This window comes from Calliphora vicina, chromosome 1 (assembly GCF_958450345.1).
Source record: "Calliphora vicina chromosome 1, idCalVici1.1, whole genome shotgun sequence".
Classification (NCBI taxonomy): Eukaryota; Metazoa; Arthropoda; class Insecta; order Diptera; family Calliphoridae; genus Calliphora; species Calliphora vicina.
In genome coordinates, this window is record NC_088780.1 from 166551641 (window position 1) to 166569768 (window position 18128).

At 30.5% G+C, this 18128-nt stretch overlaps 3 protein-coding genes across 5 annotated transcripts; 2 read left to right on the plus strand and 1 right to left on the minus strand.

The window, feature by feature from the left end:
* Window positions 1–87: 87 nt before the first annotated feature.
* Window positions 88–5019, minus strand: LOC135948679 (uncharacterized). Of its 2 annotated transcripts, none has more exons than XM_065498077.1 (5): window positions 4953–5019; window positions 1970–2058; window positions 1806–1904; window positions 744–915; window positions 88–675 (listed from the first exon to the last, which is right to left on the minus strand). In XM_065498077.1, the coding sequence occupies exons 2-5, from the start codon at window positions 1994–1996 to the stop codon at window positions 149–151; spliced, it is 825 nt and encodes a 274-aa protein (XP_065354149.1). In that variant the 5' UTR covers window positions 1997–2058; window positions 4953–5019; the 3' UTR covers window positions 88–148. The 2 variants fall into 2 exon arrangements, with proteins under 2 accessions (XP_065354149.1, XP_065354150.1); XM_065498078.1 differs by lacking the exon at window positions 4953–5019 and adding an exon at window positions 4356–4565.
* An 807-nt stretch (window positions 5020–5826) lies between these two features.
* su(Hw) (suppressor of Hairy wing) lies at window positions 5827–9961 on the plus strand. Of its 2 annotated transcripts, none has more exons than XM_065498076.1 (9): window positions 5827–5935; window positions 6618–7070; window positions 7189–7347; window positions 7414–7841; window positions 7910–8042; window positions 8122–8312; window positions 8373–8512; window positions 8584–9317; window positions 9377–9961. In XM_065498076.1, the coding sequence occupies exons 2-9, from the start codon at window positions 6630–6632 to the stop codon at window positions 9668–9670; spliced, it is 2520 nt and encodes an 839-aa protein (XP_065354148.1). In that variant the 5' UTR covers window positions 5827–5935; window positions 6618–6629; the 3' UTR covers window positions 9671–9961. The 2 variants fall into 2 exon arrangements, with proteins under 2 accessions (XP_065354148.1, XP_065354147.1); XM_065498075.1 differs by lacking the exon at window positions 5827–5935 and adding an exon at window positions 5988–6293.
* A 2206-nt stretch (window positions 9962–12167) lies between these two features.
* Window positions 12168–15558, plus strand: IFT54 (intraflagellar transport 54). The gene is made up of 5 exons (XM_065504077.1): window positions 12168–12302; window positions 12367–12484; window positions 12577–14072; window positions 14843–15051; window positions 15264–15558. Exons 1-5 carry the CDS (start codon window positions 12168–12170, stop codon window positions 15406–15408), a joined length of 2103 nt encoding a protein of 700 aa, XP_065360149.1. The 3' UTR covers window positions 15409–15558.
* Window positions 15559–18128: the final 2570 nt, after the last annotated feature.

Genomic DNA, 18128 nt, shown 5'->3' on the forward strand with positions numbered 1-18128 from the left:
ATTTATATTAAAAATTACTTACAAATTAAAATTTTATAACATAATCAAACCTTAAATAATTATTTCATAAACCAAATAAATAACTACTTTTATCTATCGTTAAATTACTTGTATCAATAGTATTTATTATTAAATATTAAATTGAGATTTATGTCAAGTTATGATAGACATTATTATAAGATGTTTCTTGCTTTTCCATTGATTGCAGCGCCAGTCTCTCCTTAAGTTCTAATTCCTTCATCGCAATTCTCTCCTTCATTTGCAATTCCATAACCTTTAGTCTCTCCTGGCTTTCGATCTCTTTTTCTTTTAATCTGAACTCTTGGCGAAATTTCTCTTTTTCAAAACTAAATTTTTCTTTGAGCAGTTGAATTTCCTGTTGCTTTATACTTTCGTCTTTATCATGTTTTTGTGTTTTGAAATTGAACGTATCCTCCTGCACTTTGAATACATCACCATCTGTGCTACTAGAGGATGAACTCGATGTTAGTTCATTTTCTTGAAAATATTTTTCAGTCCAAATTTTTCTTGAATTATTGATTTTAGAAGATGATTCTTGGTTTGAAAAATCTACAAAACTGTTTGCTTTGGGTTTTCTGTAAATATAACTGTCCATTTCATTGGGAAAAATATCGTCGAAATCATCGACATGCCAACAGGTTTTTAACATTTCATCTGTAAATTATTAGTATATGTATGTTTGCCATAAGATCCATTATATTGTATTTGTATGGTTAACTTACATCGAATATCTTCAATAGTGCAATCAATGTCATCTCCTTTATTGATTTCATATTCTTTGGCTCTGCGATATCTTGTTCGCATATTACGTACTTTCGAGCGTACAGTTTGCCAATCAACCTCCATTCCAGTTTCTTTAATAAATTTGTTGTAGTAAACTCGTGATATTGGTTTCTAAAACGTAAATGTACATTTTATATAATAACTGTAAACTGTATATTTTAAAAAGCTGACTTGAAATTCGCAGTAAAGCTACTAATATTTACAAAATATATGGTCAGTACCATAGGGTAGAACTAGAGGCTCAACTGAGAGTACAAATAAATACTCTCTCACAAATTGTATGGCTAACCCCCAGTAACACGAAATCTGGTTATGTGTTAACTAATAGTTATACTGACAGTTTTCATACAAAAATAATTTTAACCGGCAGTATAACTTTTAGTTAACGCATAACCAGGCTTCGTGTTAATGGGGGTTACACAACTAAATAGATTGATTTACATGTATTTTGATGTTGCAAGACTTAGGTTTTTGACAACAGATTTAAGTTGTTTATCTCTCAGTAACGCTTCTATGTATGTTATATGGTTGTTGTTGTAGCAGCCGGTTCAACGTACCGGAATGACCCGAAGATCTTCGGCCAAGGGCTCAACCCAGCAACAACAAATATACAACTATATTATATGGTCAGTACCCTTAGTTTCTTTTTTAATGACAGATTAGCTTTTTGATTTTAATTGTTTTAATATACATACATACTTGTTAGATCATATCGCTCAATTATCGAAATTACATACATATATGTATGTAAGGAGAAATACTCTCAAAGTATCAAAAATATTGAATTATCTAATAGACTTCTGTGCTGTTTTTCTATAGCGAACGAGTACTTTGAGTGGAAATTTAACATGTTTTTTGTTATTGTAACAAAATACATGTAAAACGTCCACTCAAAGCATTCGTTCGCTATAGAAAAACAGCACATTAATTTTAGATTTAAATTTATGTTGTGAGTTAGTTTTGCAATAATTGAGTGATATGCTTTTTGTTCAGTTAATTACCTCAAAATCTCGATTCTGTTTTAAAAAACTGATCAACTCGTTTTCTTCTCTACGAAGCCATTTCTTAATAGGTTTTGTCCTGTTGCGGTGTGGAATTTGCTGTAATTATAAGATATATTCTATTAATATAACATATTAGATGCAATATTAATTTAAGGTTATACCTTGTCACGATGCCTAGATCCATTCATTGTTTTGTTATTTTTTTTGTAAAACACACCAAATTATCTAAGATTTGTGATATTTTCTGTACCTGAGCAATAAGAGATATACAAATGAGAAAATACTAAAATATTATGTATATAAATTCAATCTAAATAGAAACTAATGCGCTGTTTTTCTATAGCGAACGAGTACTTTGAGTGGAAATGTAACATGTGTTTTGTTATTGTAACAAAAACAAAATACATGTAAAACGTCCACTCAAAACGCTCATTCGCTATAGAAAAACAGCACATAAGACTGTATACATATGAATATAATTATTATTGATTTACTATTAAGGTACATTGTGCAGCACTTTTTCCGAAATCCTAAAAGATCAAATGCTGCAAATGAACGAATGAAAATGTTTAAACTTTCAAAACTCCATATCCTTAGATAAAATTAAACTGATCATGTGTAATGGAATGTTTCAAAGCAAAATTTTGCTTACCACCAATGTTATTATTTAACTTGAATTGTGAATGCTGTTTTATTACAGATTATACAAATTATAAAGATTTTTAGAAGTATTTATAATTATGTGATAATATAAATTTTAATATTTTTCGTGGCTTTCAATTTCTTTCTCTTTTATTTTTATTTCTTGACGAAATTTATCTTTTTCAAAGTCAAATTTCTCTTTATCAAAGTGGAATTTCTCTTTATCAAAGTTAAATTTCTCTCTAAGCAGATCAAGCTCTTGTTGCTGTATAGTTGCAGTTTCATCATACTTTTGACGCTTGAAATTAAACATTCCCGTTTGTACAGCTAATATATCTTTTTTAATGCTGTTAGAAGATAAACTTATTTGTTGTTGAATTATTGATATTGGAATATGGGTCCTGATTTGAAGAGTCGTCATCAGAGCTAGTCCAAAGTGTATTTGTATAGATGTCGTTGTTGTGAATCTCCATATCATTGGGAAATATGATATCGAAATCATCTAAGTATCAACAGATCTTTAACATTTCACCTGTTATTAAATCAATATTTAATAAATGATTTTTTGATTATTTGTTAAACATACTTCTCAAAGTTTCATCATTATCTTGAAACAAATCCTTTGATGATCCTTTGCTGATCTCATATTCTTTAGCTTTGCAGTATAATTTTCTCATATTACGAACCTTAGTGCGTACACGGTTCCAGTCAGAATCCATGCCACTCTCAAAAAGGAATTTGTCATAGTAAATTCGTGAACTTGGTTTCTGAATATAAAGCAACATAATAAAAGATAAACTAAATTGTGAATATAAAAATGTTTAAGCATTTAGTTAGTTCTATTTGGAAAGTGTTTTTGTTTTTTTATTGATAAGTGCAACACGTATTCGAATATGTACAATTGCCGACAAGGTGCCATCCTATTAATTATATTCGAAAAAAAATTTCGGTCGGACTCTGACATACATATATTTAAATTAAACAATTCGACTTCGGATTAGGCCAAAAATTCTACCGTAAATCATCTCATTTGTATTATGTATTTGAAAATCTAATATAATTTTTGTTTAGACGATGAAATTGTATCATGAGACATCGTTTTTGACAAATATTAATACTCAGTATTGTACTCTGTAAATATATTTAGTAGTTTTTTATACAAATTAGTAGGGGATATCTTATATTATACTAAATGCTTTTACATTTATCAATTTATTATATATAACACATGTATTTACCTCAAAGTCAGGATTTTGTTTTATATAACTGATTATAGCGGCTTCATCGCCCGGAAGCCATTTCTTGTTGGCGACATTTCTTTTACGCTTACAACCTTTCTAAAATTTGTAGAAATAGTTTATAAAATTAAAAAAAACGAATATTCAGACTTACCTTTTCGTCTCCAATATCACCACTCATTTTTCTATTTTTTATAATATTATAGCACAATTCACAATCTTGTGTATTTGTACATATTGCAAATTTATACAATGTTGTGTATTTCTGTATATTTTGTTAGTGTAAAGTAAAATGATATGCATATACAATTGGTCAATTCACAAGGTATCCTATTATGTCATAATATTTCACAGAAGAGATCTGCACCGAACACCTAAGAGTCGGTTAAGCCGAACCGCCGATTCGTGAAATAGTAGGACATTATGACATGATAGGAGACCTTGTGAATTGACCAATTGATGCAAGACCATTTGCACAGGATTGTATATAAGATTAGTTATATTTTACGCAATTAAACTAATGATATATGTATACGAGAAAATATAAAAAATACAACAGCTGAAGATGTTTATAAAATAATAATAAGCTTTTGGGTAGCATTATTTTGTGCTAGTAGTACATATCATACTACACGCTATGAAATTGTATATATACATTAATACACACCTACTATGTAGTATCTTGTTTTATTTAATCAATTTTCTTTGGTTGAAAGCCACCGTATTTTCGTACAAAAATTATTTAAAAAAGTAAGCAGATTTCCGCAAAACGATATAAATAACATTTACGAAACTGACGAATATTACTTTAATACCAAGAGTGAAAGCCCCATTTTTTTCCGGGAATAGTGTTTTTATTTCCTTTACAAACCCTGAATATAATTTTGACTATTTGATGTCGCTCAAGGCGAATTTATAGAAGGTGACCTCAGTAAAACAGCTGATTACTTATTTCTTCACTTGTTACATAATTGAACTGTCAATTCACTTGAGTTTGTTATGGCGAATAATACAGCAAACCCAAAAGGAAAAACACAACTACAGGCAACTTTGACAGTTCAATTATCTTTTAACAAAAACAAAGTATCTGTTGTTTTTGTACCTTCTCGCCTTCTATAAATTCGCCTTGATTGTATTTATTTGTGGCTTCCAGATTTATTAATTTCTCTAGTATATTCAAGTACCAACTAGAACATCATTCTTAAATATAATGATTATATTATTTCGGTTGGAATCAAATTCCATTTTATTAAATTTTACTTACTAATAATATTTTACAGTATTATGCTATTTATTTGTATTTTTTTTCTCCAACAGAGTTTTGTTTACAAATAACAAACTAATATCGCACGTTCACCAACAAATTTACGAAAGTAAACCTTAAAAGAAAATTGAAGAAAAACAAACCACTGTTGCATTTGTTAATTTCAGAGATACCCTGCTTTAAATATGTGGAATACATATGTGGGCAATTGTATTAATTCTAACCAGTGCTGCCAGAACTGTTACCTCATGTCCCCAAAAAACCTAATTTCATAATTGTACCCAAAATTTTATTTTATAGATAAACTGAAATAATACATAAAAACTATTTACAAGTGTATTTTGTTTTGTAAAAATATTTCCTAGCTGTCAAACAGCTGACTGCAAAAATTAAAAATAGGCTAGTATAAATTACCATTATGGTGTACAGCAACGCATTTTATTTATATTTATTAATTTTTCTATTATTTTATATTTTTTCTATTTTTTAGGAATTATTTACGTATGAATTTTTTTTTGTATACATACTCCTTATTGATCTTAACAATTTCCCCATTTTATTATGAGGAAACATCAAAAATTAAACTCTATAGTGTTGTACTAATTTGGCACATAGTTGGATTACTGTTGTACTAAAAATAATTTTTTTCTCTTTAATATTTATAATCCTAATTACTGTTTTATCATTTATGTTAAAGAACTAATTTTTTTATTTATAATTAAAACAATTGTCTAATATAATGTGATATTTAATTAAATATATTTAAAACAATAAGAAGATCGTTTTAGTACTTATCTACTACAATTTATGCAACTATGTGCGGAGAATATTTTGCCACATTTCAAAGCATAAAATTAGGTAAAAATCAGTCTGTGTTGGAATTGATCGATCAAAGATAATTAATTTGTTTGTAGGAATGAGAAAAAATGCTTACAGTAGTTATTAAATAAACTAATATCAGCTAAAAAGTAAATAAATAGAAGGTGTATATTGTTGCTATGTATTTTATTTAGTTATATATTGTAAAAGTTGATATTTACAACAAAAACAAAATCGACCTACAAAAATTAGATTTCACTAGTTTAGTTGGTAGGGGACGTGTGTCGTATTTGTGTAGTATGTGAATAATTCTGCTGCAAAAATAAATCGTAAAGAAACGCGAACAAACCGTTTTATCTAATCTGTAAACGAAGCAAAAATTCAGTGACTATTATTGCTATTAGTGAAGGAAACTTAAATAAAATATTTTTAAATATGAAAAGTATGCAATTGGTATAAGAAAAAATTTTTACATGTGAATAAAAAATAAGATCGGCAGCAATAAATTTATTTTTTCTGTAGGTGAGTTAAATAAAAAAAACTTGTTGCATGTTTTTTACGGTTTGTCTCCCCAAATGAAATTGAGAGAATTGGAGAAAATTTCTCTCATTTGTATTTACAAATTTCATTGAAAATTTCAGTGCACTTGTGTACGCCGCCATTTTAATGTTGATTATTACGCATTGTGTTTTTAGGCGTAGTTCTTTATTTGGCAATTGACCTGCATTATTTTATACAATTGGAATTTGAAGAACAAACAACAAAAACAAATTAATAATTTTGCCTAAAAGTTGGCTTTCTTTTTACCACCAGTTTTAATTTATCCTCGCATTTTTATTTATTTAGTTTTTCATCACCATGAGTTCGAAAAAAGAGAATCCGGAATCGTCCTCTAGACGTTCTAGTTCGGGTATCAAGATATTAAATGATGAAAAAATAACTGCACTAGTACCTTTAAAAATACCCGTGATGACTTCGGTGCCCTTGTCGCCTCCCAAACAAATCACCTTATCTATTGCCAAACCCAAAAAAGCTTTAAAACAAAAAAACATGGATCATTATGTGATGAAGACGGTCAAAGGAGAGAAACATACTGATAACGGTTTAGAAGAAAGCGAAACCATTGATTTCATATTGGCGGAAAGTAATGAAGACGAAGTATCAAAGCGGAGTGAAGAAATAACGGAAGAACTGCATCTGAGTGATGATGACGATCGTGAGTCGACATTTACAGGTTCAACACACGAGATTGTTGAACATGTTTGCGGAAAATGCTATAAGACTTTTAGGCGAATAAAGGTAAATTGAGTTTATATTATAAGCTTTATCCATTTAGAAATGTTTAACAAAAATTTACAAATCGTGTACGGGATTAATAATTAAATTTTTTATATCTTTTATTGCTCATCCATTTCAGAGTCTCAAAAAACATCTCGACTATTGTCGATTTGATAGTGGTTATCACAATCGAAAAGCGGAAATGTTAAAAAACTTGGAGAAAATTGAAAAGGATGCCATTATAATGGAGAATAAGGATGTCTGTTTTTGTTGCGGTGAAAGTTATGATACATTTCATGTGAGTTGTTATTATTTTCTAGAATAGTATTGAAAATAATATAATTTCTGTTAATATTTGCTTTAGTTGGGCCATATTAGTTGCCCCGATTGTCCTAAATCGTTTAAAACCCAAATGAGCTATGAACGTCATATATTTATAACACATTCGGAGTTCGATGATCATCCCTGCAGTATTTGTAATGCTAAATTGCGCAGTGCTAATCTATTGAAATTACACGAAGAGCAACATCGTAATCGAGGAAAACCATTTGCTTGCAAGCTTTGTGGCAAAGATTTTACCCGTTCATATCATTTGAGTCGCCATCAGAAGTTTTCCTCCTGTTCGGCCAATGAGAATGATACTATGCATTGTAAAGTCTGCAATAAAGCATTCTATCGTTTGGATAATTTAAGAGCTCATCTGAAGCAGCATTTGGGTACTCATCAAACCAAGAAATCGGAATACATGTGTCCAATATGTAAAAAATGTTTCTATAGTTTGTCAACTTTAAAGTAAGCCTATAATAAAAATAAGTTTTTTTCTTAATAATTTAAAAATTAATATTTATGCATTTTTTAAGTATTCACACGCGTACTCATACGGGCGAAAGACCATTCGATTGTGATTTATGTGAGAAAAAGTTTCCATCATTGGTTGCTTTGAAGAAGCATCGACGTTATCACACCGGAGAAAAACCCTATACCTGTTCAGTGGTAAGTGATTGTAAAATTGGTTTAAAAAGGATATTTTGTGTTTAACATATACATATGTACCTATTTTCTTTTGTTTCAGTGTAAACAATCGTTTGCAGTCAAGGAAGTATTAAACCGTCATATGAAACGTCATACGGGCGAAAGACCTCATGTTTGCAGTGAATGTGGTAAAAGTTTTATACAAGGCACTCAACTTCGTACTCACATAAAGATCCATTTAAGGCCCTACGAATGTGATCAATGTCCAGAGAAATATAGAACTGAAAAGCAGTAAGTTTTTCTTCAAGATTTTGTTAGTGCTATCTTTAAAATTTAAACATTGTTCGTTAGATTAGAGAGGCATACGAAAGAGCATGGTGCAACAAACCGAAGAGGGCGTACACGAATGGTGTATAAATGTCTGATATGTAAGAAGGGCTTTAAAGCTGAACTGGAGTTTAACAATCACATGCAGATGGGAACTCATATAAGTACGATATTTACAATTGCATAGATAACTGTTGACAATCGTCTTATAACAAATGTTTTCTCTTTTTTTTAGCTCCTGCTCAAAGGCGTAAAATAAAAAATCGTACTGATTGTGCAGTTTGCAAAGAAAATTTCGATTCTGTACAAAGTCTTCAATTTCATATACTCAAAGTTCACCAAGAAGATCCCGAGACGTTTATCAATGAAGACCCCTTCGGAACTCCCACGCGAGCTAGGGACATTGATTCAATGTTAATGCCAGCTCCTAAAGTTATAAAAATTGAGGATGCACAGGGTCAGCGCATAGAATTTGTTACCACCAACAGTGAGGGTAAAATTTTAAATACCAACATTCAGGGACTGAATCAGCAGCAAATCTTAAGTCCAGACGGCAAAACAGAAGATTCGAATAAAGTACGCATTTTGGAGCAATATGTAATCGACGATAGTCCTTCAACATCAGCAAGTGCTGGTGGCAAACGTACTATATTCTTGACAAGTGATACTTATACTGTTATACCGCTAGAATCGGACGGAGGCATTATAGAACCCATTACTACAAACACTTTGCCAAGTAATATTATAAGTCCTGAATGCAAAAAGGAACAACGAAGGACTTTGGCTGAAAGTTTGGCAGCTGCTATTGCCGACGATGATGAGAATGAATTGCATACCATCAATGAAGAGGAATCACAATATTCCGAAGAAGAGTTAAAACTTAAAGATAATGTTAGTAAACTACTGGATATGTTGGTGGATAGTTTTACACTTAAGAAATTTGGTTGGCCAGAGATTTCGGAAGAAACCGTAAGAAATTTATTTCAAATTATTGTATAAATTTATTATTTTGTGTATTTTCTTATTAGGTGCTTTGCAAAGTTATTGAGAATTGCGGTCATGACTTATCGAAAGATCAATATAACTTTACTGCTTGGGATTATGCCAGTCGCATGCGTGAATATGTTAAATTACTATTCACAGTTGTAATACACAACGATTCCATTAAGGAATTATTGAATAACTATCCCATTGACGAAGTTATTGAATATGTTTTGGGCAATGACGATGACGAGGATGATGACGATGAGGAGGGCGACAGTAAAGACAAAGCAGATGATAAAACTGTTTTAGAAACCATCAAACGAGAAAGCGAAGATTAGATGTCTATTCCTATTCAAACTGGACAATATTTAGTGTTAATTTTTTTCTTAATTGTTTTATTTTTTTTTCAACTGCAACCCAAAAAATATTGTAAAGTATTTTTTACAACTTTTTATTAATGTTGAACCACAATGCCTTATTATTAACAAAAACTAATGTATACAGAATTTATACAAATGTAAAAATTAAAATTTAAATTTAACTAATTAATTAATTAACCCAACATACATATTTTTTTAAAATGTTTTTGAAAAACAAAATTTCTAAATAAATTATAACTAAAATCATAATTACACCAATTACAAAAACATTGTCATTTCACGCACTTGAATCATAAAATGTTCCAGACCAACCATTGTATTTGTATTACTACTGCCAATGAAAATCTTATTACAATACATAATTCACATTTTTTTTGCAGTTGGTATCATCAGTAAACTAATGCTTATAGAAACATATAAATGAAACTGAGAGTAAAATATATTAAAAATATTTTCTCTCTCCCAAACACAACAACAAAATAGACTATAATTTCATCAAGTGTCAACATCGACGGCAGAGCCACCATAGCAGATTTTTTTCAATAACGAAAATTAAGGTTATCTGCTTCGAAATCCTAGTTGTCCCTTTCAACTCTTGGACCAAAGAATTAAGAACGGCGCTCAACATCTCAGTCGATGGACGAACGGTTCAAAACCCGAACATTTTAGTTATACACCCCTATCGCGAATCAATATTTCACATGAAATATTTTCCTTTTTTCGTTCATCAGCTTTGTTCCCCTTGTTGTGAAATTTTTAGATGGAATTTTGTAAACAAAATAAACATCTGTTATGAACATAATTAACTATTGTGAATGAAAAGTTCATGGGAATATCACGATAGCAATTGTCTTGGAAACAAAATTTCACATGTTATTGCCGATTGGGCCAATTGTCTTCGAGAGCCTCCTTCACTTCTCAAGGCACGCAATTTACATCATCCATAATATTAGAAACATGATCAAGGGTCTTAAAGCTTTAGCTGGCACCTCTTGGGTCATGGGCAAGGAGACGATTTTAGCTACGTACAAGGCAATTGATCGCTTTCTTCTTAATTATATTGCCCCAGTATGGATCTCATTCCTTAGTGACAACCAATGACGAATTTTACAAACGGTCCATAATAATGCACTCCGGATAGCAAAAGGTTGTGTCAATATGACGAATGTGGATCATATAAATGAGGAGACCATCAGATTCTGATGCAGGATCCCCTTCCCCGACACATTATCGCAACGACATCCAAGGCTTCATACAATCAGACATCGATCGATTGTCAATTGCAAGTACTCGGAAAACGTTGCATCAAACGGCAGTCCCTGAAGCCATTAGACGCTACAGATACAATAGAGTCCTAAATGAACACTCCTGCGATCTCGGATAGTGAGAGACAATTACTTACGCATTCAAGATACATATCAGCACAATTGTTATTGGTACTTTAAACCGTGTCACACTCACGACACTTTGTATTTATTAGACCAATAGTTAAGAACCACTAAGGTGTCGCAGTGTATGGAAAATGTTTAATTCAATTCGTAAATAGACAATTTTGCAATCTTTATTTTATTTTTCTTTTGCTAATTTTATGTATTAAATTCGCGAATCGAACAGATAAATACATTAATGCTCGGTTCTCTGGTATTATGTGAAAAACCTTTGATAGGTTTTTTCAATGCCTTTTCTGAAATGATCGTTTAAGTCCAAAAATATTCTAACTTTTGTAATTTTTTAAATTTTTACTTATAACGGTTATTCCGTTTTTCGAAATTCAATCTACATAATTGGAATTTTATTTGAATTACAACATTCAAAATGTTGAACCACAAAGAAAGCATGATAATTAAATGACATATTTTTAGTGAAATATTGTATGCGTTTTATTTAAAGTAAAATATTTGCAGTATAACATAATTATAAAAAGTTATATACCAATGGAAAGCTTATTCATATTGTACTATTATAGAACATAATGCTAACGTCAGATAGGTTTCATAAAGCTCAAACAATATCTAATTAGATGGAATTTTGAAACACGGAAAAAACTGTTTCGGTGAATTTATATGAATTCACTGTCAAAATTTAAAATTTTTTTAGATATATTTGGACGATAATTAAGATATAGCAATGAAAGTGTCTTACAAAAACCTTTCACACGATACTAATACTTCATATGTTGCCTTTTTATCCTTCCACTAAATACCGATGCCACGGCAATAATTTTGAGTAATCAAAATTCCCCTCAATCTATTCATTTTAGCTGGGAACATCGACTCCTTATTTTTCCTACATACAAACGGGGCACACTAATGTATATGCACTTATCACCATGGTGAAGAATATGAAATAGCGTTGCCCGGGGCAACCGTGCACAAAACATTACATTTAACATTTTGTTAAATTCCAATCAAAAATAGTGTTAGTTTATTATCATTCTTTAAAAAAAAAGCAAACCATGGCTGATGAGTTAAGTCCAGCCATAATAAAACGTACTCAAGAAACACTGGGAAAATATGTTAAGAAGCCCAGTTTAACGGAAAAACTTTTGAGAAAGCCTCCATTTCGCTTTTTACATGATGTTTTCAGTGTTGTAAGTCCGATATTGGAATTATAATTGTGCGTTAAACTATTAAAGTTCTTAATTAACTTTGCAGGTTATACGAGATACTGGATGTTTTGTTGGATTATATACTCCAGAGGAACTTAAATATGATAATATCAAAGATCGTGATGATAAAATGAAATTTTTGCAAAAAATTATCGATGTAGTTAGTAAGTTTTAAGGACTGTTGTTATAACAAACGTGTTTGCTACCACCTACTTCTATATATTGATTAAGACCATTTTAAATAATTTTGTTTTAGAATTCACTACAGGCTCATCGTTGGCTGTACGCACATCAAAAATAGTAGCTGGTCATGAACCAGAAAAAACAAATGAGCTTCTTCAATTAATGGGAGAAATAATAGAAAAGAAATTAGATTGGCAAACGGCACTTGAACAAGTTCTATCAGGCAAATCAGCACGCAATGAATCCCCGCGAAAGCCCAAAGACTCCTCGAAAAAAGTAACAAAGGACAGTACAACTAAAGATAGGCACAAAGAGAAATCTAAGGATAAGGAGTCTAAAACGAAAGACTCAAAAGCAACCAAAGGAACATCAAGCAAAACTGTAACAACGACTAAGAGGGATGAAAAACCCACCATGAATAAAACAAAAGATAAACCCATTACAAAATCCGTCACTAAAGAGAGAACTTCTAAGGGAAACAAAGAACCAGATAAACCGTTAAAAAGATCAACAAAAGAAACAACTAATTCAAAATCAAAATTAACAAAAACTGAATCACAATCCAGCAAAAGTTCTCCTTCGCCCAACATTCAAGAATCTAAAAAGGATCTGAAATCTATACAAAATGAAACTGAGTGCAAACATGAGGAGATGTCGCAACAAGTGGAAAACGATAAAATCGTCACACCTCCAAGAAAATTATCCGAAAACAATATAAATAATGAAATTTCGATTACTAATGAAGCTCCTGATACAGATAATCAACAGGATTCACATCAATCTAGTCACTTAGAAGAAGAAAAATCTAAAAAATCCTCAGCTAAAAAACGAAAATCTAGTGCACGCAAAATAGCCGAAAGCTTTGGAGATACAGTTCAGGATAATAAAATTAACAGTTTGGAACCAGACAATGCCATTACATCAACACAAAAGAAATCGGAAATATCTGAGGCTGAAGCCACGACTACGACTTCTTTAAAACAAGAATTATTTACATCAACAGTAAATCAACAGCAGCAATCACCAAAACATTCTGAACCCGATACTTTGAAAAATAGTCCATCCAAAACAATAACTCCTCCGATGCAAACTCAAAAACAACCGCAAGCATCTCCTCCTGTCAGTTTAACAAACGAAATGAAACGCGAATCGACTTTTACCCGTGAAAACTCCAAAGAGTCATCATCTAATCAAAGTTCTTTAGTAAATCGTCCAAGAACCTCACTAAGACCACCCAGTGCCAGACCGCCCTCTGCGCGTCCTGGCGCACCCAGGCGACGTGATAAGAATATTGAAATTATCTTACAACCCAATGATCAAATAAAAATGTCTGGCATACAAGTAAAATTGGAAACATTCGGTGATCTAGATGATGATGGTGAAAATTTGGTGATCATTGAGAATCCCAATTCGAATGATGTTACAATTGATCAGCAATCAAACTTAACCGAAAGCGAAAAAATGATGCAAGACAAAACATTCGAACAGGGTCATTTGGTGCAACAGATTCTGGAGACTCAAAAAGAACTGGTGCAAAATGATACAAACAATCAGCAAAAAGGTGATATGGTAAGTTTCAACTACAATCACAAACAAACAAATAATAGTTTGTCAAATGTTTGAAGTGAACCTACCTTAAATTTTCCATCTAAAGCGAAATGAGAGATGAGATTCGCACTCGCGATAATAAGTGTGTTCGCGTATTTTCCAGTAACTTTAATTTAGAGCGTAAAAATACATTTACTCTCAATCTAAAAAAATATTCAAAAAGTATGCGAACAACAGTAACAATAAGTTGTATTTTATTATAAATCAATTTAAAACGTTTGTTTTGTGATATTTTACTTCTTTTCTTCGCAAGACTTGTAAATTGTGTTAATTTTCAACTTTTTTGTTTTATTTCATGTTGATATGTTTTACTGGACAAAAAATGTCCAGTAAAAAATATCATGTTCTCTATCTACGAACTGTCACTTTTAAGTTAAAAGTTTTAACAGTCTCTTGCTCTCTCGTTACAAGTTTTTAAAAGTAAACGAACAGAATCCCGTAACTTCCAGTGATAATTTTTCAAATTATTACAAATTATCAAGTACGCGAACACAACTAGTATGAACTAATTAAAACCAGGCCAGTTCACTTTTGCAAGAATGTTCACATTTGCGAATGGGATCTAATTCCTATCAGATAAAATACTGTTCATATTTTAAAAAGCTTAATTTCTTATTTTAGAGTACCCTATGGAAGTAAAAAGTGATCGCGAGTGCACTGTATGATGATCTAATCACACAAATTGATAATTGAAATTCTGTGTCATTTTCAATAATTGTATTTTTTTACAGGATTCAACAAATGGTTTAGTAATGAGACAAACTTCTGCCCGTCACATGAATAACTTGCGAGATGTTATACAAAATTTAACAAAATCTGTTAATCCATTGGGTAAGCTTATGGATTTCATACCAGAGGATGTTGATGCCATGCAATTGGAATTTACCATGTGGAGAGATGCTTACACACAAGCCGCCAACGAGTTGAAAAGGGAAAAGAGGTAATTCGTATAAAACGAAAATAATCCTGCCTGTTCTGTAAACCGAATTCGATTTTTTTCGATTTTTTAAACGAATTCTCATATTTTGATGTTTTGTAAATCGAAATGAAGAAATTTCAAGCAAAACAACAAAATCGTGACATTTGCAGAACATCAATTTATCAATTTTGCATTTAAAGAACAGGATGTAATTGCTTTGTGTTCCTTTCTAGTCTTACAGAGTCGGCTACTGAACCTATGAAAAATCAATTAATACAAATTGAGGCAAATATAGCGGAATATATGGAAATGATTGATGCTAGTCGAGTAAAAATTTTGCAAAATTCCGAAAAAATTTTGAAAATGTTATCAACATAGAATGGAATTACCCACATAATCGACACATTTACTTATATCTGCACATTGTTGGTTGTTATTATCTTTTGATTATCACTCTAATTTGAACCTCTCTAAACAAAGATGAATCTGTATAGAGTGGTGTCACCAAAAGAAAACATATAAATACTATTATTATTCGTTGATTTCTTAAATAAATATGTATCTTTTCTGAATAGATTTTTTTATTATTATGATTTGGTATAGTGAATTTTGTCACCTCTTCATGGAATTGTTTATTATTTATTTATATTATTGTTTAATTTTGGTACTTTTCCATAAGCGAACATGAATATTATAGAAAATATTAATAAAAAAATATTAATTTTTCCTATGAGATCACGTTCCAGGAAATTTTGTAGTGACTAACAATGGAAATCTCTATGCAATCTACACAATCATTTGACAAGTCATGTTATTGCTAAATATTTTCTTTCATCAATAAAATTCCAAATTTGGGAAATATTTTATTTATTTTGCGTGATCAATGAATATATTGAAAAAACTTAAACTTTATGGAATAAAAATAAATCAATCCACAATGTAATGCACGAAGTTATATTACTTTGATTTAAAAATTTGAATACAAACCATTATGCTAAAGTTTTAATATTGTTCTTGGATTTATTTTAAAATATGTACACTGGATTGGTCTATTTAGAAATAATGGACACATTTTATTACTAATGCATGCTTATCATATTTATTATTAAAAATATTATTTACATTATTTATTATTTTTGATAAAAAATAATAGATATACTTAGGATACACCCAATTAATTATTTCATAAGAAAAAATTGCAATTAATTTCACCATTTTTAGGAGTGGATGTGTGACAAACTATTAGCTAGAACACTTTTATTTGCTAAATTTAATTAGATTGGAGATCATTAAATGTTTAATACGGAGAATCAGAATATTCTTATTAAATTTCTTACTTTCCTTTAGTTAATTATATTGTTACGAAATTGCAGTATTAATTTGATTGTAAAGATGATCTTGACGTAAAACATGCGGTATGTGCTCAATGAAGCAACCGTTTACAGAAACCGTCTCATTCGCATTGGTACAAGTTGCTTGCAACATTTTTCGTGTTTATAAACATTTTCAGTGCTTGAAACATCTACTTATCAACAATGTTGATAAAACGCTGTTATTAACATTAGTTGCGTTCGCGTACTTGATAATTTGTAATAATTTGTACAAATTATCACTGGAAGTTACGGGATTCCGTTCGTTTACTTTTAAAAACTTGTAACGAGAGAGCAAGAGAGTGTTACAAGTGACAGTTCGTAGATAGAGAACATGATATTTTTTACTGGACACAAAATGTCCAACATGAAAAATATATTTAAAACAAATTGTTGCAAATGTAAACAAAACAACAAAGTTAAAAATTAACACAATTTACAAGTCTTGCAAGGAAAAGAAGTAAAATAACACAAAACAAACGTTTTAAATTGATTTATAATAAAATACAACTTACTTATTTTTACAAATTGTTGTTCGCGTACTTTTTGGATATTTTTTTAGATTGAGCGTAAATGTATTTTTACGCACTGAATTAAAGTTACTGGATAATTTTTACTGGAAAGTACGCGAACACACTTATAGTTTATAAGTTAAAAATCTTTAGAAATAGAAAATTCTAGTTTTGTCCGTTAGATAATTCATGAAACTACTAGAAGATTGGACTGTGTTGCAGTGAGTCAATATTGAAAGCGCTGTTAGACTTAACATCAACTGTATTACCAGTTTGTTTTTTTAAAGTGTGTTTTAAAAGAGAGTGACTATTTAAATTGTTGTGTTAATTTAAATAAATAAAGAGTTGTTACAATTTGTAAACTACTGATCGCTTTTATTTGCAATTATAAACCACCGGTTTTAACAGGTAAAATCGTAACAATTGGTGTCAGAAATGGCGTGTACAAAATAAGAAGCAATCATGAAGTTTGAAGAACTAAAACTGGAACGTGGAAGAAAAAGCTATAGAATAGATTTTGGCCTTGAAGGGAAGTAAAGCAGAAGCTCTGGAATGCGTACCAATGAGCTGCTGGAATAATAATGTTAGTATGATACTCAACAGAAGATAGAAATATACCGAATGGAATTAAGTGGTAGGGTGCAGAAAGCCAACGAGACGCTGAAGGACGCCATATCCATCTGTCCATCTGTATGTTGAAATCAACTTTCCGTGACCCCCAAATAACATAGATCGGTTGATATATGAGGAAAAAATCAGGACAACCTATTTTTGATCTATATCTGGATTACTAAGTCATTAATATAGACAATATGGATATCTAATGATAGATATTTTAAAGTCCATTGCAACGATGTATATAAAGTTATAGTAAGTTGGAGCTACAATTGGTCAAAATCGGGAAAAATATTTTTTAACCCGAATTTTTTTCATCAACAATTTTTTTGTCATAAATTATTTTTCCAAAAAAAAAAATTGTTTAAAAATTAAAAAAAAATTTTAAAAAATTAAAAAAAAAAAAAAAATTTTAAAAAACATAAAAAAAAATTAAAAAACTCTAATGCCGTGATTTGCCCTTGGATTACTAAGTCATTAATATAACAATATGGATATCTAATGATAGATATTTCAAAGACCTTTGCAACGGCGTATATAAGGCCAAAATAAGTCGGACCTGCAATGGGTTTTTTTCATATCATTTTTTTATCTAATAAAT

Coding starts and splice junctions, on each gene's coding strand:
- IFT54 (XM_065504077.1), top strand. CDS start 12,168: ATGGCTGATGAGTTAAGTCCAGCCATAATAAAACGTACTCAAGAAACA. Junction 12,303..12,366: donor TACATGATGTTTTCAGTGTT/GTAAGTCCGATA, acceptor TTAACTTTGCAG/GTTATACGAGATACTGGATG. Junction 15,052..15,263: donor GAGTTGAAAAGGGAAAAGAG/GTAATTCGTATA, acceptor GTTCCTTTCTAG/TCTTACAGAGTCGGCTACTG.
- LOC135948679 (XM_065498077.1), bottom strand. CDS start 1,996: ATGAATGGATCTAGGCATCGTGACAAG. Junction 916..1,805: donor AACAGAATCGAGATTTTGAG/GTAATTAACTGA, acceptor TTTACGTTTTAG/AAACCAATATCACGAGTTTA. Junction 676..743: donor CACTATTGAAGATATTCGAT/GTAAGTTAACCA, acceptor AATAATTTACAG/ATGAAATGTTAAAAACCTGT.